The sequence below is a fragment of the Budorcas taxicolor genome, chromosome 3 (assembly GCF_023091745.1).
Source record: "Budorcas taxicolor isolate Tak-1 chromosome 3, Takin1.1, whole genome shotgun sequence".
Lineage (NCBI taxonomy): Eukaryota > Metazoa > Chordata > Mammalia > Artiodactyla > Bovidae > Budorcas > Budorcas taxicolor.
The window spans coordinates 35,428,254-35,450,564 of NC_068912.1; the positions used below are offsets into that span (position 1 = coordinate 35,428,254).

General features: G+C 37.1%; 1 protein-coding gene across 1 annotated transcript in view; it reads left to right on the top strand.

The window, feature by feature from the left end:
• LOC128044919 (calcium-binding mitochondrial carrier protein SCaMC-1) overlaps positions 1 to 22,311 on the top strand; it is a 56,625-nt gene that overhangs the window by 11,727 nt on the left and 22,587 nt on the right. Inside the window, exons 3-6 of the mRNA XM_052637337.1 lie at positions 4,058 to 4,145; positions 11,610 to 11,721; positions 16,027 to 16,185; positions 18,926 to 19,078. Of these exons, the coding sequence (XP_052493297.1) occupies positions 4,058 to 4,145; positions 11,610 to 11,721; positions 16,027 to 16,185; positions 18,926 to 19,078 (512 nt within the window). The remainder of the gene's footprint in view (positions 1 to 4,057; positions 4,146 to 11,609; positions 11,722 to 16,026; positions 16,186 to 18,925; positions 19,079 to 22,311) is intronic.

Sequence of the window (22,311 nt, forward strand, 5' to 3'; positions counted from 1 at the left end):
TTCTGTTTATCAACAGCTATGAAGAAGCACTTCTATGCTTCCAAAAGTCTAAAAGAATGTATATTTTAGTCTGTCTTTTTAAGATGATAATTATTGCTTATGTTAATATTTGTTTTCCTTAGTATATGATTTTTATATAGAATGTTTTTAGTGGGGAAAAGTTATGTGTAGTTTTGTCCAATGAATCATAAACTGTGAGTAGGGCCTTTTGTAAAATATTAATTATGGAACCTTATACTGATTTGACTTAAAGTTATGGTTTAAAAATAACAATTATGTTTTCTTGCTCTCTGAGCAAGAGAGATTTATTTTTATTCATACTAAGCACAAGTGTTTTCCCTGGAGAAGGAAATGGCAACCCACTCCAGTATTCTTGCCTGGAGAATCCCATGGATGGAAGAGCCTGGTGGGCTACAGTCCATGGGATTGCAAAGAGTCGGACACAACTGAGTGACTTCACTTTCACAAGTGTTTTATATTCTAAACTTTAAACAACTTTCAGATTATCTTATATTTGATAAGTCTTTTTGAAAGAATTACCTGTGATCAGAGAAGATACTCTCTGATTATGAAAGTTAGAAAAGAAAATAGCAGATAGATATTTAAATATATACCTTCTGATTGGGATTATGGTTTTTCTATTTATTAATAGCTTGGAGTTAGAGTCCCAGTCATGTAGAGCAAAAAGCAAGGGCCACAGTAGGAGAAAGGAAGCAGCTATCAAACCCTTATCACCAGAGGCAACCTTTGATAAGAAGAGGGAGTTTATTTTAAAAATATATAATGTAGCTTCAGACCCCTCCCTATGTATAAGTGGTTGAGACCATTCCATTCACAGATTTATTATTCAAGAAACAAGTTAAACAAATAAACAGAAAATATGGTTCATACCAGGGTAGGCAAACTTTTTTTTTTTTTAAATAAAAGGCCAGATAGGAAATATTTAGCCTAGTGAGCCATATGATCTCAGTTGCAGGCACTCATCTCTATGGTCACCCTGCAGAAACAGCCTCAGATAATATGTAAATGAGTGGGCATAGCTGTGTACCAATAAAACTTTATTTGTAAAAGCAGGCAACTGGCCTTATTTGGCCAGAAGGTTATAGTTTGCTGAAAAGTGAAAGTGAACGTCTCTCAGTCGTGTATGACTCTTTGCAACCCCATGGACTGTAGCCCACCAGTCTCCTTTGTCCATGGGATTCTCCAAGCAAGAATACTGGAGTGCATAGCTGTTCCCTTCTCCAGAGGATCTTCCCAACCCAGGGATCGAACCCAGGTCTCCCACATTGCAGGCAGATTCTTTGCCAGCTGAGCCAAAAGGGAAGTGCAAGAATACTGGAGAGGGGAGCCTATTTCTTCTCCAGCAGATCTTCCCCACCCAGGAATCGAACTGGTGTTTGCTGCGTTGCAGGTGGATTCTTTACCAACTGAGCCACCAACGAAGCCCTGGTTTATACTGAACCTTAACTTTAGTTAGATTCAAGGCAAGTTCCTTCAAACAAACAACTAAATCCTTTGAATGGTTTTGATGATTGTTCAAATCTGTGACTCTCAGCTAGGAAGAACTGAGTTTGTGGTGGAAAGTAGTACTGTTAGAACATTTATTAGCACCCATAAACCTTACATTGTATGCCCCAACTCTACCTTAGTCTAATCTTACAGCAAAATTCAATTCTTACAGTCAACTTGGTTTCTTCCCGCAAACTTTCATCCCAAGACTGTCTATATAGTGTTAGGTCAGGCAGTTCCTGGAGATGGAGCTAACTAAGGATCATCTCCAGATGAGTAGAGGCTGATCATCCAGTGTGTATGGTGTGCACATATCAATGGTTAATTTCAGAAAGTTCGGAATGAACCAGAAGAAATAAAGGTGAAGTATTTCTATTTTATTTTTTAATTGAAGTATAGTTGACTTACAATGTTGTATTAAAGGTGAAACTTATGATACATTTGTAGTAGATCAAACAGTTTCCTCTCAATTTATCTTGTTTGTATATTTAAAAACACTTTCTCATTATAGGTTCATATTTGTGTTTATTAGACTTTCATAAAGGAAACTGGGACTTCCCTGGTGGCTCATTGATAAAGAATTTGCCGGCCAGTACAGGAGACATGAGTTTGATCCCTGGGTTGGGAAGATTCCCTGGAGAAGGCAATGGCAACCCACTCCAGTATTCTTGCCTGGGAAATCCATGGACAGGGGAATCTGGCAGGCTGTAGTCCATTGGCTTGCAAAAGAGTTAGACACAAGTTAGCAATTAACCAACAACAAAGGAAAGCATATATAATCTATCCTAATTATTCATGAATTCTGTATTTGAGAATTTGTCTACTTGATAAAATTTAACTCCAGAAGTAACCCCCAAATTATACTCACAGTACTTTTGCAGTCATTCATGGATTTGCATAGCAAAGCCACAAGCTTCATTTGCTTGGTGAGCACATTTCTAGCTGAGACAGAATAAGGTGATGCTCTGCTTCCCTGTTGTAGCTTTTGTACTGTAAATAAGTCCTTCTGCAGCCTATTTGGTGCCATGTCTTTTGCATTTTTGTGTTTTTTTTGTTGATGATTTCACTATTTACAATGGCTACCAAGAGCAGTGCTGAAATGTTGATGTGCATTCCTAAATGTGGGAAGGCTGTGAAGTGTCTTTGGAGAAAAATATATGTGTCAAAACACTTTACTCAGACAAGAGTTATAGTGGTGTTGACCATGAGCTCACTGTTGATGAGTCAGCCTTAACTTTTATATATGTATATATATATGTATGTATGTATATATAACTTAATATGTGAATAACATATATATATATCAGTTTATATATATATATACATATATATATATACATATATATATATATATATATATATCAAGGTGAATTTAAACAGAAACACACAGCAAACAAGTTTTTGTATTGATCAGTTGATGAGAAAATTGATGAGAAAACGAGAGGCTTACAGAAACCTAACCCCATATTTCCCTTAGGAACAATGGTTCCGTTTCCCTTAATTCTGTGTTCACAGTGACCTTATAGGAAGTAACCAGCTTGAATAATGAAAATCAACTGTATTTCTTTGGGAGGGCAATTATAAAGGTGATTACTCAGAACGGTGTTTGAAGACTTTCATTGCTGAGAAGGCTGGCTGTTTCTGAAAGCCTCTGGCTGTCCAGATTCTCATGCTGCTCCTTTCTTCTCCCTAGAAAGTTCTCTCCCAATCCTGTCATCCCTTCAAAGTCCTTCTCTTAAATGCAGTCTTTTCCTCTCACCACTAACAGTAGTTTTTGTCTTCCTCTTTTCCTGGAGAACTTTGCTGTTAATCCTGGTTTGGCATCAGACCCTCTTTTGTTTTGTTTCATCCTTTTCTATTCATACTAGTCTTAGGATCATCATGAGTCTGTGAACTGCTTCAGGGAAATGCAGTCTTACAATTTACTGCTTGTATTTTCTCTTTCTTCTTCTCTGTTTCTCCTTTCCACAGCATGCTCTAATTGCTCTCATCATAATAATTTTCCTTCTTCCATCATCCTGCTATCCCTGCTTTCTTCATTTTTATTGCCAGATCTCTCAAAAGAATATTTCACACTCTTTGGCTTCATTTAGTCATTTTTCTACTTTCTTTTAACTCAGTGCAGTACATCTTTATGCATAATAAATGCTTCATCATTTAATAAATGCATACTTTATATTTAAGAGATCCTACCTTAACTGAATTTACTTCAAAATTTGAGTGTCTTGATTTGTACTTCAATTCTGTTGCTTCTTAATGTGGTTTCTTTGTAGGGCCATGTAAGCTCAGTCTCTTCTTTCGATGGAATCATTATTTACCTACAAGGCTGTTATGATTTTTGAATGAAATAATATATGTGTACTTATTTAATATATTTGTTAAAATTTGAGTTGGTGTTGCAGTATGTATTTAAGCAAATCTGTAACTCATCTAAATTCATAATACTACCTTAATCAGTTCAAGGCTTTCCCTTATAAAGTAAGGGATTTGAAAGTCATATTTCTAAGGTCCTTGTCAGTTCTGAGTTTATAATTTTTATTTTTTAAAGGAAAAATTGAGGCTTCTGAAATTGTCCAGTCTCTCCAGATACTAGGTCTAACTATTTCTGAACAACAAGCAGAATTGATTCTTCAAAGGTAAGCTCTTCATGTATTGACAACTGTTTTTTTTTTTTAATTTTAATATCCTGTGTTAGAGATCTGCATTTGTAAGCATGGCTTAAAACAATTCTCTGCACCTTATCATTCCTCACAATATCTTTTCCTGCTTTTCTCCCTTTTCATTTTGTGTGTGCTCATGCACCTAAAGTGTAGGAATGAGAAAACTCTCTCAAGGCCTCCAAGACTGGTGGAATGATAGGAAGGTGCTAAATCTCTACAGAAGGAGCCTAAAAGTTTTAGTGCTATCTTGTTTCCTATTTGGTTTCTAATGTGACAGTAGAACTTATTGTTTCAAGATGAGGAGTCAAGCAGATGCATCACTTCTTTATCTTATGCGTGACATGACTGGATAAGAGAGAAATCCCAAAGGTCTCCTCACTGACTGACAAAGAAACTGATTTCAAAAGAACAAACAAGTCGAATAAAAAAACAGCAGAAAAACTGAACAGACATTTTTCCAAGAAAGATATACAGGTGGCCAACAGGAGCATGAAAAAGTGCTCAACATTGCTAATCATCAAAGAAGTGCAAGTCAGAACTACCGTGAGATAGCACCTCACACCTGTGAGAATGACCATCATCAAAAAGACCACAAATAAAGAATGCTGATGAGGACATGGAGAAAAGGGAACCCTTGTACTTTGTTGGTGGGAATGTAACTTGATGCAGCCACTGTGGAAGACAGTATGCAGGTTCCTCAAAAAACTAAAAATAGAACTATTTGATCCAGCAATTTCACTCTGGGTATATATCAAAAAAAAAAAAAAAAAAAGAAAGAAAAGACTATTTCAAAAGATGCATGCACTCAGAATTCATAGCAGCACCATTTACAATAGTCAAAAAGAAGCAACCTAAGTGGCCATCAACAGATGAATGGGTAAAGAAGACATGGTAGATATATACAATGGAATATTACTCAGCCATAAAAAGGGATGAAATTTTCCCATTTGCAACAACATGGATGGACTTAGAGGGATTATGTTTAGTGAAATAAGTCAGACAAAGACAGATAAATACTGTAGATTATCACTTATATGTGGAATCTAAAGAACTAGTGAACAGACTAGTGAAACAGACTCATAGATATAGTGAACAAACCAGTGGTTACTAATCAGGAGATGAAAGTGGAGAGGGCAAGATAGGGAGACAAGAGGTGCAAAGTACTATGTGTAAAATAAATAGGCTTCAAGGATATATTGTGCAGCACGGGGAATAAAGCCAATATTTTATGATCACTGTAAGTGGAGTATAGTCTATAAAAATTTTGAATCACTGTTGTACACCTGGAACTGATATATTATAAATCAGTTGTACCTTGATTTAAAAAAAAAAAGAAAAAAAGAGAAAATATCCCCCCAACACACATAAAAAGAAATACCTATTTCTTTCAGAAAATAGAGGTACAGTTTGAACATTATTGTCCAGGGCAGTCAGATTTAGTGTGTTATTTCACAGGATAGAGTGATAATTTCTGAAGTCTAAGTGTCCTTGAAGGCTTTTTTGTTACAAATACAGTACAGGGACCAATTAAAAAAAAAAAGTGTAACAGAAAATAGAAAAGGATAGTTACATTATATTAGTATTCTTGTCAGTGTTTTCAGTCTTCAACAGTACCTAAAAAGTTTCTTCCAAATGGCTTTATTGTCACGTTTATCTCCTTTTGTATCTGTAGCATTTTCCTCCTTTCTGTCTATTCAGAATTTCCTCTGCAAGCAGCTGCTTAATAGGAAGGCCCAAATCTCAGAGCTATGCATTGGCGTCACTTTTGTTAACATTGGATCGGAAAGGCTTTCCTGAGGAAATGTAAAGCTAAAACATGAAAAGGAGATAAACAGCAGTTTTAAAATTTTAATTTTTGGCCTCGCTGTGTGGTGTGTGTTTTCCCAACTAGGGATCCAACCCGTGCCCCTTGCAGTGGAAGTATGGAGTCCTAACCACTGGACCACCAGGGAAGGCCCTTAAATAGCATTTTGATAGTGAAATATGGGGTATGCAATATTCTTCCCCAAAGCCACATTTTTCCAGGAAACTGAGAGTATTTCTCTGATTTGCTGGCCAGAAATCCTATTCCTATATTCCTTTTGGTAGCTTTAGGACCAATGCAAATTCTAGCCTAAGCTCCAGAATATATCACAGGTAATATAGAGAGTAGATTTTTAAATGACACTATATAATTGTATATATAAATATTTTATGACAACCTTATTGATAAGTAGTTTACATACAAAAAATTCATTCTTTTAAAGTTTACAGGTCACTGGTTTTTACTGTTTTCAGGGAGTTGTGCAACCATCACCATTATCTAATTTTGGAACATTTTCATCAACCCCCAGAGTAACTCTGTATTCACTAGCAGTCATTCCTTACTCCTCACCCTGCAAGCTCCCAGCAGCCACTGATCTACTTTGTCCGTTCTGGACATTCATAAAAAAATGGAATCATTCAGCATGTGGCATTCGTGTCTAGCTTTTTTCACTTAGCGTGTTTTCAAGCTTCATCCATATTGTAGCATGCATCACTACTTCCTTCCTTTTTTAGACCAAGTTATATTCCATTTTATGTATATATTACACTTTATTTATCCATTCATCAACAGATGGACATTTGGGTTGCTTCCACTTCCAATATTTGTTGCTTCCAATATTCAGCTATCATGAACATTGCTGCTATGAATATTTGTGCACACAGTTTTATGTGAACTTGTTTATAATTCTCTTGGGTATATACCTAGTGAAGAATCGCTGGGTCATATGGTAACTCTGTGTTCAACTGCTTGAAGAACCGACAGACTGCTTTCTGTAGTGATTGCACCATTTTACAATCCCAGCAGCAGTGTGTGGAGGGCCTGAATTTCTCCACATCTTCCCTGACATTATTTTCCGTCTTTTGATTTTAACCATGGGTATGTGGTTATGAAGTGGTATGTCATCATGGTTTTTTTGTTTCCCCAGTGGCTAATGTATATTCTTTTGTACTGTTAGGCTATTACTATTATTATTAGCATTTATACTTTTTCAGTACAAATTTTAGAATATGTTTGGATTAGAAAAGAAGTTCAATTTTCCCTTTTACGAGACTTCTTTGTTACTCCACAAAACACTTTACTTCTGAAGCTTCTGGTCACCAAATATGTGGGTTTCCCCCCCACAACAGGCACTTCTCAGCGATGCCAGCTGGATGTCATACTGTGTAATTCAGTTCTAACATTGTCGACCTGGAGGTAGTGTCAGATCCCACAAGTTCAGGGCTCAGTTTCACAAGACTGCTCTCCACTTCAGATGCCAGTCACAAGGAGTAGAAGGTCCCTAGGTTACCCACATATTCTGCCTGACTTGGCTACAGATCAGAGGCTCCCATGACCTTCTCCCCACTGGGTTCAGTTATTTGCCAGATGGGTTCACAGAACTTGGGGAAATGTGTACTTGTGTTTATCAGTTTGTGAAAGAATATTATAAAGGATACAGGTGAACAGCCAATAAAAAGATACACACAAGAGGAGGTCTGGGAGGGTCCCGAGCACAGGAGTTGGGATATATCACCCTGCTGGTGTGTGAATGTGTTTATTAACCAGAAGCTCCCTGAATCCTATACTGTTGGGATTTTTATGGAGGCTTCTTCACATAGGCATCATCAGTTATTAACTCCATTTTCAGTCCCTTTCCCCTCTCTGGATAATTGGGGGCTGGGTTTGGGAGGAAGGGGCTGAAAATTCCAAGCTTCTGATCATGGCTTAGTTTTTCTAATGACCATTCCTTATCCAGGTGCCCAGCCAGAGTTGCCTCATTAGAACAAGAGATGCCCTAGAGCTTATATCACTTATAAAGTAGAAGGGCTATAGGAACTCTGAGGCAGAATCAGTGAACAGAGACCAAATTATACATTTTCTATTATCTCACAGTTGTGTTTTCAGTAGTATAAATCACAGATTTCCCCTTGAGGGCTCAGCCATCAGTGTGACTCATATACCTCCAAATGTCAGTTTCTTTTCTGCCATTTCACTGTCTCTTACCGTTTCCAAGACTGAATTCATGGAAAAGAAATGTGAAAGGTGCTGTTTGAAACAGCTGTGGCTGAATCATCAGAGTATGAGACAGGAACCATAGCCTATTGAAATACAGCCTCCTAGTTCTCCTTTTTCCGTAGAAGATATGGTGGGGAGTAGCTGAAATAGGTGTCTATCCAAATATGTATGCTTCATGTATCTTTATCTTCTGCCCCCAAGTAAAAAAGCCACTTTCCTTTTAGGCTCTCATCTACATCCATCTTTCCTCGTATTTCCTTACCTCTAGTTCCCTCTCTACATCTATTGAGGACATTGGCACTTGTCAAATGGTCATTTTCTCTTTGTCCAAAGTCCTAGGAAGCTGCAGTATTCATGCTGGTGGTTCCCCTTACTTTCTATCATTAATGTTCCTCACTTTCCCCAACACCTGAGCCTTTTATTCCCTTTTGCTTCGGTAGCCCACTCTCTCTCCAATTGTATCATAACTTGAAGCTGCTACTCCTCCGAAGTCTTAAATACCTGTATCCTACCTTATGACCCTTCTTCCTCTAGATTCTACACTGTCTTGTTCCTCTGGTACTTGCATTTTGACTTACAGACCTCTGGCCCCTTCATTTCCACCAGTTAATCAATCTTCTCTTGATTCTTTCACCATTCCTACTTGCTTTCTCCCAATCCTGAACTATCCTCTCAATTGTTCTCTTTGCCCCAGCATTTGGACTGTGAAGTATTTCCAGAGAAAAATGAAACTGTACAGATCCAGGAATAACCAAGACATTCTTGGAGAGCCGTAAGGAGCTGGGGGCCTGCTCCATCAGATTATCAAGAGTTGTTATAAGCTATAATTAAGATATAGTGAGTGGTGTTGCTACACAGATAGACAAATTGACAAATGGAACTTACCCTCCCAGTAACAGACGCATCCATGTTTGGGATTTGTCACATGAGAGAAGTAGCTTTGCAAATCCCTTTGAAAAGAAGAGACTATGCAATAAATGGTACTGGTGCTTCTGGTTATCCATGCAGACAGAAATACAGTTGGATACCTGCCTTACGCCATGCATAGAAATCACAGAAACAGAAGGCAAATTATGGTTACCAAAGGGGAAAGGGTGAGGGGAGGGATAAATTAGGAGTGTGGGATTAACAGATACAAACTGCTGAACATAAAATAGATAAGCAACAGGATTTACTGTATACCACAGGGAACTATATTCAGTATCTTGTAATAACCTGTAACAGAAAATAATCTGAAATATATACAACTGAGTCTCTTTGCTGTATACCTGAAACTAGCATAATATTGTAAATCAACTATTTCAGTTAAAAAAAATCAAACTAAATGTGTAATACCTCTAAGGGAAAAATAAGCAGATGCCTATATATCAGTATAGGGAAGAGTTTATTTTGAAAAACACGGAAGTCAATAGCCATAAATGAAAAGATTGATAAATTCAGCTATATTAAAATTAAAAGCATCTAGGAGATCAGACCAGTCAATCCTAAAGGAAATCAACCCTGAATAGTCATTAGAAGGACTGATGCTGAAACTGAAGATCCAATATTTTGGCCACCTGTTGCAAAAAGCTGACTTATTTGAAAAGACCATGATGCTGGGGAAGAGTGAAGGCAAAAGAAAAGGGGGTGGCAGAGGATGAGATGGTTAGATAGCATCACTGACTCAATGGACATTAATTTGAGCAAACTTTGGGAGATAGTGGAGGACAGAGGAGCCTGGTGTGCCACAGTCCATGGTGTCACAAAGAGTTGGACATAAATTTAGCGACTGAACAGCAACAATAATTCATGGATACTATAAATAAAGTGAAAAGACAAAGTACTTGCTAATTTATAACTTGAAGGATTAAATCAATTATGTAAAAAACTATATACAATTAAGAAAAAGATACAGCCCATTAGAAAAATGGGCAAAAGATATGAACAAGCATTTGACAAGAAGAAAAAAATGAATAGCAGGTGAATAGGATAAATTGGTCAACTGCGTTAGTAATTTGAAGAGAAATACAGTTTAAACCCACCATGGGACTATTTTAAGTTTGTTGACACTGAGGGTTCTGTGGCTGTAAGCTAGAGTTTGAAATTCATTTATTCATTTAGTTAGTAATTTGCTCTGTGCCAGGCACTGTTTTGGACACTTTGGCCATATCAGTGAATAAAATAAACAAACATCCTTGCCTTGTATAGGATGTTTGCATGTGGAGCGTTGAGGGGTAGGATCAGATAATAAGCAATTGCATTAAAATGGAAAATAGCACTGAAAATAGAGTAATAAATATGGCAACCCTGAAGAATAATGTTATAAACATCAGTAGTAACTAGGACTTAGGCAAATATGAAATGTTAATACCTGTGTGCTAGAACAAATGAAAATTTAAGTGTAATTTCATGTATGCAGATCAAAGTTAAAAATGGAGCTGGGAAATATCAAAAATATATGAAAATAGAATTTTATTTGTCTGATGTCTTTATGCATCACTTTCACACAATTCATAGAATAAATTAAAAAAGGAGGAGATGCTTAAGCTTTTTTTCAGAGATATTCATTAATTAAACAAATAATTGAGCACATTCCTTTTGCTGACCACTTTATGTCCAGGGTCTCACAGTAGTGAACAAAACAGTCAAAATCCTGGGTGGTTTAGAGTCACTTTTATGGGAAAAAAACAGGTACAAATGACATTATTGCCAAGAAACTTCTAAAACAAGCAAAAAGTTAATGAAAAATATTCAAAGCTGCAATATATTAACTATAAATATTGAAGATAAGGTACTAGGATTTCTTAAGACTCAAAAGGCTGAATCACCAAGTTTGATTTTTTAAAAATTCTGTTTCTTTTTAATTGATGGATGATTGCTTTATAATAGATTTTTAAAATATATAATCATTGCTAGTTTCTTAGCATAGAGAAAACTGGAGAAGGAAATTGATAGCGTATATTGAGTATATTCCAAAGTTATATCCAAATGTTAAAATAGAACATTAAGAACTATCTTCCTGAGCCAGTGTAATAAAAATGAATCACTAGTTTATTCATTACTACCCCCCAATTTGTTTTTTAATTTTTGAAAATTTATTTTAATTGGAGGCTAATTACAATATTGTGGTGGTTTTTGCCATATAGTCACATGAATCATCCATGGACTACCCCCCAGTTTTATCTTTGTTAGCTCATTGACTTGGAGTTTGATGGAGCACCAAAAGTAGCTTTTAGTGAGATCTAAAAATTTGGAGTCCTTTTTATTTAAAATGGTTAAAACTAACAGATCATCAAATGCTTGTTGCCATTTGCCATTTCCAAAAACCTTAGAAGAATATTAAGTTGGAAGAAAAATTGTCATTCTGCAGCATGGCAAATAATGTTATTTTTATTTAAAAATTATATTTTATTTTTTAACCAGCTTCGTTTTGTTTTCAGCATTGATGCCGATGGGACAATGACAGTGGACTGGAATGAATGGCGAGACTACTTCTTATTTAACCCCGTTACAGATATTGAGGAAATCATCCGTTTCTGGAAACATTCTACTGTGAGTCCATTTTATGTATTACTTGTCAATTATTTGGAGCTGTAAACCATTGGCATAGTTATCATCCAGGAGCACTCTGCCACACTTGTGGGTCAGATGCCTAAGTCTCTGTAGCTAGCTCATTGACTTATAAGAATTCTACATACTCTGTTAGGTGTGGGGACTTCCCTGGTGGCTCAGACAGTAAATCATCTGCCTACAATGCGGGAGACCTGGGCTTGATCTCTGGGTCAGAGATCCCTTGGAGGAGGAAATGGCAACCCACTCCAGTACTCTTGCCTAAAAAATCCCATGGATGGAGGAGCCTGGTTAGGCTACAGTCCATGGGGTCACAAAGAGTCAGACAGGACTGAATATCTTAAAAAACAAAAACAACAAAAAACAACAACTAAGACTTCATAAAGATTGCAGATGTAGTTCCTATGTTTGCCATTCACAAAACTTGGAAGAGCTACTGCCTTCCAGAAATCTTGTGAAGATGCACTGCTCAGCTTTTATAGGCATTTAAGGATTCTGCCTTCAGTTCAGTACAGTTCAGTCACTCAGTTGTGTCCGACTCTTTGCGACCCCATGAATTGCAGCACGCCAGGCCTCCCAGTCTATCACCAACTCCTGGAGTCCACCCAAAACCATGTCCATTGAGTTGGTGATGCCATCCAGCCATCTCATCCTCTGTCGTCCCCTTCTCTTCCTGCGCCCAATGCCTCCCAGCATCAGGGTCTTTTCCAATGAGTCAACTCTTCACATGAGGTGGCCAAAGTATTGGAGTTTCAGCTTCAGCATCAGTCCTTCCAACGAACACCCAGGACTGATCTCCTTTAGGATGGACTGGTTGGATCTCCTTGCAGTCCAAGGGGCTCTCAAGAGTCTTCTCCAACACCACAGTTCAAAAGCATCAAATCTTTGGCACTCAGCTTTCTTCACAGTCCAACTCTCACATCCATACATGACCACTGGAAAAACCATAGCCTTGACTAGATGGACCTTTGTTGGCAAAGTAATGTCTCTGCTTTTGAATATGCTATCTAGGTTGGTTATAACTTTCCTTCAAGGAGTAAGCATCTTTTAATTTCATGGCTGCAGTCACCATCTGCAGTGATTTTGGAGCCCCCCAAATAAAGTCTGATACTGTTTCCACTGTTTCCCCATCTACTTCCCATGAAGTGATGGGACCGGATGCCATGATCTTAGTTTTCTGAATGTTGAGTTTTAAGCCAGCTTTTTCACTCTCCTCTTTCACTTTCATCAAGAGGCTTTTTAGTTCCTCTTCACTTTGTGCCATAAGGGTGGTGTTATCTGCATATCTGAGGTTATTGATATTTCTCCCGGCAATCTTGATTCCAGCTTGTGCTTCTTCCAGTCCAGCGTTTCTCATGATGTAGTCTGCATATAAGTTAAATAAGCAGGGTGACAATATACAGCCTTGATGGACTCCTTTTCCTATTTGGAACCAGTGTGCTATTCCATGTCCAGTTCTAACTGTTGCTTCCTGACCTGCATATAGATTTCTCAAGAGTCAGCATAGGTTTTATAGATATGTATATGTGTGTGTGTATATATATATGTGTGTGTATATATATATATATGTATATACAGCATATAGAAACTGGTAGGTTTCTATACAGTCAGCAAAAACAAGACTGGGAGCTGACTGTGGCTCAGATCATGAACTCCTTATTGCCAAATTCAGACTTAAACTGAAGAAAGTAGGGAAAACCACTAGACCATTCAGGTATGACCTAAATCAAATCCCTTATGGTTATACAGTGGAAGTGAGAAATAGATTTAAGGGACTAGATCTGATAGGCAAAGTGCCTGATGAACTATGGACGGAGGTTTGGGACATTGTACAGGAGACAGGGATCAAGACCATCCCCATGGAAAAAAATGCAAAAAAGAAAAATGGCTGTCTGGGGAGGGCTTACAAATAGCTGTGAAAAGAAGAGAAGCGAAAAGCCAAGGAGAAAAGGAAAGATAGGAGCATCTGAATGCAGAGTTCCAAAGAATAGCAAGAAGAGATAAGAAAGCCTTCTTCAACGATCAATGCAAAGAAATAGAGGAAAACAATAGAATGGGAAAGACTAGAGATCTCTTCAAGAAGATTAGAGATACCAAGGGAACATTTCATGCAAAGATGGGCTCGATAAAGGACAGAAATGATATGGACCTAACAGAAGCAGAAGGTATTAAGAAGAGGTGGCAAGAATACACGGAAGAACTGTTCAAAAAAGATCTCCACAACCCAGATAATCACGATGGTGTGATCACTCACCTAGAGCCAGATATCCTGGAATGTGAAGTCAAGTGGGCCTTAGGAAGCATCACTATGAACAAAGCTAGTGGAAGTGATGGAATTCCAGTTAAGCTATTTCAAATCCTGAAAGATGATGCTGTGAAAGTGCTGCACTCAATATGCCAGCAAATTTGGAAAACTCAGCAGTGGCCACAGGACTGGAAAAGGTCAGTTTTCATTCCAATCCCAAAGAAAGGCAATGCCAAAGAATGCTCAAACTACCACACAATTGCACTCATCTCACATGCTAGTAAAGTAATGCTTAAAATTCTCCAAGCCAGGCTTTAGCAATACGTGAACCGTGAACTTCCAGATGTTCAAGCTGGTTTTATAAAAGGCAGAGGAACCAGAGATCAAATTGCCAACATCCGCTGGATCATGGAAAAAGCAAGAGAGTTCCAAAAAAACATCTATTTCTGCTTTATGGACTATACCAAAGCCTTTGACTCTGTGGATTCTGCCTTAGGGAATGGTAAAGGTTACAGGCTGTTACTTTGTACAGATAATATATCACTGAGATAATCTCAGTGCCTCATGGTTGATATGGCCAAAGATCCCTTCTGAAACTTGCTTGTTCAGATTTATCTCTGGAATAAAGCATCTATCATAATAATCATTGTAAGTTAAATAAATGTTTGGCTCATCTGCTCAGCACTGCACACCTATCTCTCTGTATTCCTCAAAACTTTCAAATTTTAATTAAATTCCATTAGTATCCTGCTGAAATATCTTGACATAAATAAAAATTCATTTCAGTGTGCAATCTGTTCCTGGAAACAATGGAAACTCTTTGAGAGAATTTTAATTTTTCTAATAGGCTTAACTTCTATACTTATTCCTGGTTTTTAGTACACTTTATATGTACTAAATGAAGCCTAGCATTCACATTGTCACTAGTAACAATGCCTAACCTTACCTAGAAAATTGTAAAATGAATGGTGACAAATGCTGGCAGAGGATGAGATGGTAGATAGCATCACTGACTCAGTGGACATGAGTTTGAGCAAACTCCAGGAGATAGTGAAGGACAGCAGGACCTGGTGTGCTGCAGTCCATGCGGTGCAGAGTCAGACATGACTTAGCGACTGAACAACAGAAAATGATGCCTTTTCAACTCTGAGTATAAATAATACTATATTAGTAGTTCAGTTGCCTTGATAAAATTTATGTATGCTTATGTGAAATCATATTTACATAACCAAATTATTATTTTATCTTTGGAGATAGTTAATAGTTGAGACTATAACCATATATCCATTTTTTGATAGTAAAAATGAAGTAGAGGGCTTCTATTATAGCATTGCTTCTAACCCTGACACTCTTACTTATAAAATCTTTTATACTAGAACCATTTAGATAATAAAGCTGTAAAAATATTATTATATGATTTTGTTTCTGTCAAGTTATATTTGTTATCCACTGTAATGTTTAGAATAGATTGAAAGGTAGATAATTTTAAACAGTACCTCCCTGTTAGCTAAATTTTTAAATGGCAAGTTAGATTTATAAAAATATTTATATACAGGAAATAAGTTTAGGGGCATTCACATTATAGTTTTAATTTAATTTTCATTTATATATTTAGTGTACAGATCATGATATAAAATATAATGTAGATATAATTTTGAGATAAAAGGACTATCTTTGAAGAACTGACAAAATAATTCTTTCTATAGCTAGTAAGATTCTCTACATCTGATAAAACACTGCTCTTTCATTCTAACTGAGACCTGGAAAAGTTATCCTGAATCTGTTAAGAAAATTTGTAATTGTTGGTATTGTAAATTTGTAATTACTGTTAATTTTTTTTTCTTGTGGACTGATACTGTACTTTATTTAGTGTAAATAGGCTATTTATAATCATAAATGCTCAGATTGGTTCAGTATAATACTTTCTAAGGATTGAAACTGATCTTTATAAAATAACACGTAATTCTCTAAAAGAAACAAACCTTCTGGAATGATCTATCTTTAGTTGAAGGAGCCTGGGGATTTTTCTTCCATTTTAACAGGGTATTGACATCGGAGATAGTTTAACTATTCCAGATGAATTCACAGAAGATGAAAAAAAGTCGGGACAGTGGTGGAGGCAGCTTTTGGCGGGAGGTGTTGCCGGGGCCGTCTCTCGGACAAGCACGGCCCCTCTGGATCGTCTGAAAGTCATGATGCAGGTGAGCTTTATGACCGTGTGTCTAAATGTGAACAAAATATGCTGAAATAGTGAGAAATGTGGTACTTTGAAAAAAGATAAAAGATATCTCAGTAATAATCATACCTTTAAAACAGAGTCTCTCATTTTTATTGCTATTAATCCTAAATTCAGTCCATGTAAGTATTTACTTTAAGCTGTTGGTACATAGGTATGTGCTCAGTCACTCAGTTGTGTCTGAGCCTTTGTGACTCTATGGACTATAGCCTGCAAGACTCCTCTGTCCATGGGATTTGCCAGGTAAGAATACTGGCATGGGTTGCCATTTCCTTCTCCAGGAAGGTGTGATGAACATGTGTGTGATGAACTTTTAATCTTGGCATCCTGTGCCTATTCAAATGTTTAATTAGAAAGGAAAATCTCTAGCCATTGTTGTAGTACTCTCCTTAAACTACTTATATTTTCCTTCTATTTTATGTACTTTCTTAAAAGAGGGTTTTTACTGAAATCTAGACTGTTGGAACAAAGATGTAATTTAAAAAGTTATTCTAAATCTGAGGTTAGTAGAAAGGACCTGGTTTTATAGATTGACTTTGCTATTTACTAGCAGTGTAACCCTGGCTGGTCAGAGTGGACAGAAAGAGGAAAAGGAAAGGATTAATATTTGGTCTTCATTATGGTAACCCATTTAATCTTCTAATAATGCAGCCAGGGGATTTTATCCTCATATTACCTGGCTCAGAGAGTTGAATAACTTTTCCTTCACAACAAATTAGACAAGGACTGGAGTGTTTTTGACTATATTTCTCGTACTGCATGAAACCCCTGAGGCTCCATTTTCTTTCATTCTAGAATGGGAGCAGGACTATCTAACAAGAGCGGTAAAAACATTCAACAATGTAAGTTATGGGAAATGCCTAGTAGGCTGGAACATCCCACTAGAATATAGTAGTTGCTTTAAGAAGGTTTTTGAAAATTGTGTTATTATTCCTGTGGTCAGTACTTTTGTATTTGTCCTTAGATTTCTGTACAGAATGATTTCTGACAATATTTTCAGCTAGAATTCTAGAATTCATCTAGAATATATCTACATCTCAAAATATATTTAGGGGTAATGATACTGCTTTAAAGAGAAAGGAGAGAGAATTGGCATGTATTTTTGTTTTTAGGAATGGTAGTAAATTGACTTTGAGAAATTTTGAATAAGCATTCATCTTCCCTTTGTCATATTTTACTGTGCAGTTTATTTAAAATAAAATGGATATATTTTGACTTTATTTCCTACAAGTTCAGGAAGTTTCTCAAAGTACCTTCGGATTCAGTAATTCACAGAACTCACTTCAAGCTTTTATACTTATGGTTATGGTTTTTTAGAACTAAAGATACAGATTAAAATCAGCCAAGGAGCAAAGAGCATAGGGCTGAGTCCATGGAAGAATCAAATGCAGAATTTCTGTTGTTTTCTCCCCGAAGAGTCACAGTGTGTTTTTTCTTGGCATCAGCCTGTGACAGCATGCACAGAGTTGCACACCAGTCAAGGAAGCTCACCTAAGTCTTTGATGTTGAAGGTTTTTATTGTGACTACATCACATACTGCCCTCATGGCTAACTTTTAATCTTCAGCTCCTCTGATCTTATTATTATTTTTTTTAATGTAGTAGTGACTCATTTTGTGTAAGCTGAAACAATCAGAAGAATAGCTGACTTTTGACAGAGAAGGAGAAATATTGTATGACTTCCCTTAAATGTGGAATCTAAAAAGAAATGGTACAATGAACTTGCTTCCAAAACAGGAAGAGATTCACAGGCTTAGAGAACAAACTTATGGTTGCCAGAGGGAAGGGATTGTTAGGGAGCTTGGGATGGACATGTGGCGCACTGCTGTATTTAAAATGGATAGCCAATGAGGACCTACTGCCCCTGGTAGCACATGGAACTGCTCAATGTTATGTAGAAGCCTGGATGGGAGGGGAATTTGGAGGAGAATGGATACATGTGAATGTATGGCTGATTCCTTTTGCTGTTCACCTGAAACTATCACAACATTGTTAATTGGCTATATCCCAGTGCAAAATAAAAACAAAAAAGAATAGCTGGCTTCTTTATTTGGGGTTTATTATATGTAATCAGTTTTAGATAGAGGCAAGCATAAGGTCTAGTTTATTTAAACAACTATGACATTGGTAGTATGAGTCGGGTAATTTATTGATACTCACTGGGTCCGGAGTTCACACATGATACCTCAAGATAAGCCATAGAATGTACAGGTTTTATTTTTGGTGTCAGGCTATGTATATCCTAGTCTCTATGGTTCTGATAAACATAATATCCAAATTGTTTTCAGTCCCATTTATATTTCATGCCTGTCTTATTTCTCAGGGAGGAGGAATAATATATTGCCTTCACTATATTTTTCTAATTTTTCTTACATTGAACTTGTTCTTATGCCAAAGGGTGTTTCATAGCCTAATAAGTATTAAGTTGGTTCATTTTATCTTATGGGTGTTGTTCATGATTTTAATTTCAATCATGTCTTCTCTGCTTTCCCAAAATGAGGATATCAATTTTTCTTAAGAGTCAGGCTCCCACAATGGTGGCAATAGTTCTTCCCATCATATATTTTCTCAACCTTCTATATTTTCAAATACATCTTTTTGTAGTAATAAACAGTATTGTAGGAAAGAGAGTGGTTGTATTGCTGCTTTAGAAATAGTAATGATAACATCTTACCAGTATTTTATATCATTTTGCTTTATTTTTAGGTCCATGGATCAAAATCAGCGAAAATGAACATATATGGCGGCTTTCGGCAGATGGTGAAAGAAGGAGGAATCCGCTCGCTTTGGAGAGGAAATGGTACAAACGTCATTAAAATTGCTCCTGAGACAGCTGTTAAGTTCTGGGCATATGAACAGGTAATAGTTATCGCCTATGGAATTTGTTAATAAGTAGGAGTCAAACTGATTCAATAACAATTTAAATATAATGCATTTTAGATTATTTATTTTAATACCTGATAATTTTCCACATATACTCTATGAAGAATTTTTGTTACAGGAGATTAGATTAATTTAGAGATTCCGCACTAAATTCTGGGATTCTGAATTTCATATTACTTACATCAGAAAGGTTTTTGTGTTTTCTAAGTAGCTCTTAAAGGAAATGCAAGATTTTAGCTTACTCATTTTGGATTCAGAATAGAAGTTGCACATGAACATAAGTTTTTATGAAAGTGTCCCCATCCAGAATTTGGAAGGAAAACTTATAAGTTCAGATCCTTTGCGTAATCTGACATTGCTATAAAACTGAGTTGAATTGAGAATAAAGCTCCATCAGTTGGGGGCTTGGCTGCTTCTCCATGCACTCCAGCACATGGACAAGCCTGGCATGTGATAAGTCTTCAATAAGTGTTGAATAAGTGAGTGAATGAGTAAATGAATGAATGTGATTTACTTCTCAATTAACCTTTCTGTTACTTTGATGTTAAGAGGAAATACACTAGTGGATTTTAGAATTGGCTTCTCTTTATGGTCAGTAGCAGAGTTGTCTAGTTAAGCATGCACAAAATTATTCTTTCCATGATTTATTTTGTCATTGTTAACCATAGATAATAAGAACCTTGAAATTTAACTCCACCTTATATGTTGTATTATTTCAAATAGATTTTTGAGAGTGTTTAGTTTAGTTTTTTTTTTTTTTTTTTTTTTAGTGTTTAGTTCTTGGGCAACAGAATACTCTTGAGAAGATTACAAAGTCTAGAGGAGTCTTTTCTTGGCTTAAAAGAATAGAGAAGCAAAGAAAAAAATTGAAAAAAAATCTAGCCTCTATGACTTAAATTGCAGCCTGTCATTGGGAAGGATATTTTCCCTCTATGAAATCATGAGTTAGTGCTTACATTTTAGATACCTGTAGGTTATTCTGACCACATACTGGATTTTATGATAGGAAAGCCAGAACCTAAAACAAATATTGAAGTATATTAATAAAACCATTATTCCATAGGCAGGAAGTCAATGTTTGTGGAAGTTTGTATTAGTGTAAGCAGTTATGTGTATTACACTTTATGCTACTTGGCTAATTTTCATCTTGGACACCACCAACAGGCATCCTCTGCTTCCATCCAGCCAGACTCCTTTCTGGGTGCTCTTCACAGTATTCTAATTTCTGCATGATAACTTTTCTTAGAGATCAGGAGACAGCTCTCTGCACAAGGTGGTGCAGTGTCCTTGTGGTGGTCTCTGGGGCCTGTTTTACCTGTTTATTTTCTCTCCCTGGTGTAGGTATGTTTATCCCTCAGGGCTCTGTTAAGTCCAGCTTCCTATTAGAAGCATTTCCTAAGCATCCCAACCAAAACTGATGCCTCACCTGCCTGACTTCCTTAGAATACTATATTATGGAATATTCAGTTTTCCACTGGATAATAGAAAGCCCATTCTTTTTCCCAGTGAATTGTAAACTACTTTGGGATAACTATTATTCTCAAATTTCCCAGAGTATCTAGCTAGCTTCCTTCTGGATTCAAATAGGTTTTGTTTCATTGAAAAACTAACAGTTTAGAAAAATGAAGAAAAGGATAGTGTCAGTCTGGTATGTAGATCTCTTAAACACATCAACAGAGGATAAAGTGTGGTCCATTTTGGTTCTCACTGGTGTAACAGTGCAGTTTTATCAGGATCAGGGAGGCAGTGTGGTGTTGTGTTCTCATGGTTTCAGCTGCCATCTGTATTCTAACTGCCTTCCCTTCTAGCATTTTTCTATTCATCTTGGTACCTACCCATCCACCTGTGCACTGCATATCTGTGCATCTCCACCTAGATATCCCAGGGGTACTTCACAGTCATCCCTCCACCACCCCGACTCTAGTCACACAGACAGACAGACACAGACACACACACACACATCCCATTCCTCTTTCTCTAGGTCTTATGGTGGTAAACATGCTTCAGCACTTATACTGGAGAGTTATTTCCTCCAGGAAACCTTCCCTTTGTTTTCCTCTGTGAGCACTTTCATCAGAATTCAGTATTGAATTCAGGACTGTGAGCTTCCTTAGGCAGTATTTGTTTTCCGTATATGTTCCAGTTCCGGAAAATCCCTGTTGAATGAATGAAAACAAAGAACTGCCAGAGCTGGGTTTGGAGCCCAAGGTTGCCCTCAGTCTTAAGTTCATTAAGATGAAGGGAAAGGTATTTTTAACAGAAGTGGCAGCCTGTGGACAGAAATGTAGGCACAGGAGAGCATCGTTCACTAAGGAAGCTAAAGTTTCACTGGGCTCAAGTGTCATGGAGTGTATGTCCAGGAAGATGATGATGAAAACAGGCTGGACAGATAGGCAGGAGCCAGATGTGATGGGAGTCTGGATTTTATCCTGAATGTGGGGAGGACATTATTGAAATGTCCTATGTAGGGAAGTAGAATGAGTATATTTGTATTTAATATCAACCTGGGAAGTAGAGAGGTGTTGGAAGAGAGTGAGGCTCCATTGGAGGCAGGAAAACTATGTAAGGAAATAATTCAGGGATTCAGGTAGGAAATGATGAGTGTCAGTATAAGGCAGTGGCTGCAGTGATTGGAGAAAAACTGATGTGAACTGAAAAATATTTGGGGAAACAGAAATAACAGAACTCACTAAGTGGATGTGGAGGTGAAAAAGAAGAATCAAGAATGATTTCTGATTTCTAACTTGAGCAACCAAATACACAGAAAAGACAAAAAGAAGAATCAGTTTTGAGATCAAATGACAGGTTGCATTTTGCACAGGCTGGGTTTGAGCTCTTTCTGTAACATGTAGGAGTAGACCATAGGACCTTTGATCTCTGATAGGTTGTCATTGAGGTGAAGGCTTTGGAATGGATCGCTCAAGAAGACTTTATAAGGCTCGAAGAACCGCACTCTGAAAAGGACACTCAGGGACAGCCCCTAGTGGACTGACAGAGTTCATGATCTAACTGCGCAGTTTTATAATTCTCAGGCAATAGAGCATAAGGCAGACGTGCACGTAGCCATTCCAGATAAACATTAATGCGTTCAAGCATAAGATACAGTTCCCACTGCCCAAGACATAACAGAGCTTTGGCGAAACTCTAAAGGGAGTCTTATCATGAAACAACAGTCCTTGCTCTCAGAAACAGGTGGTCAGAAGGAAGCC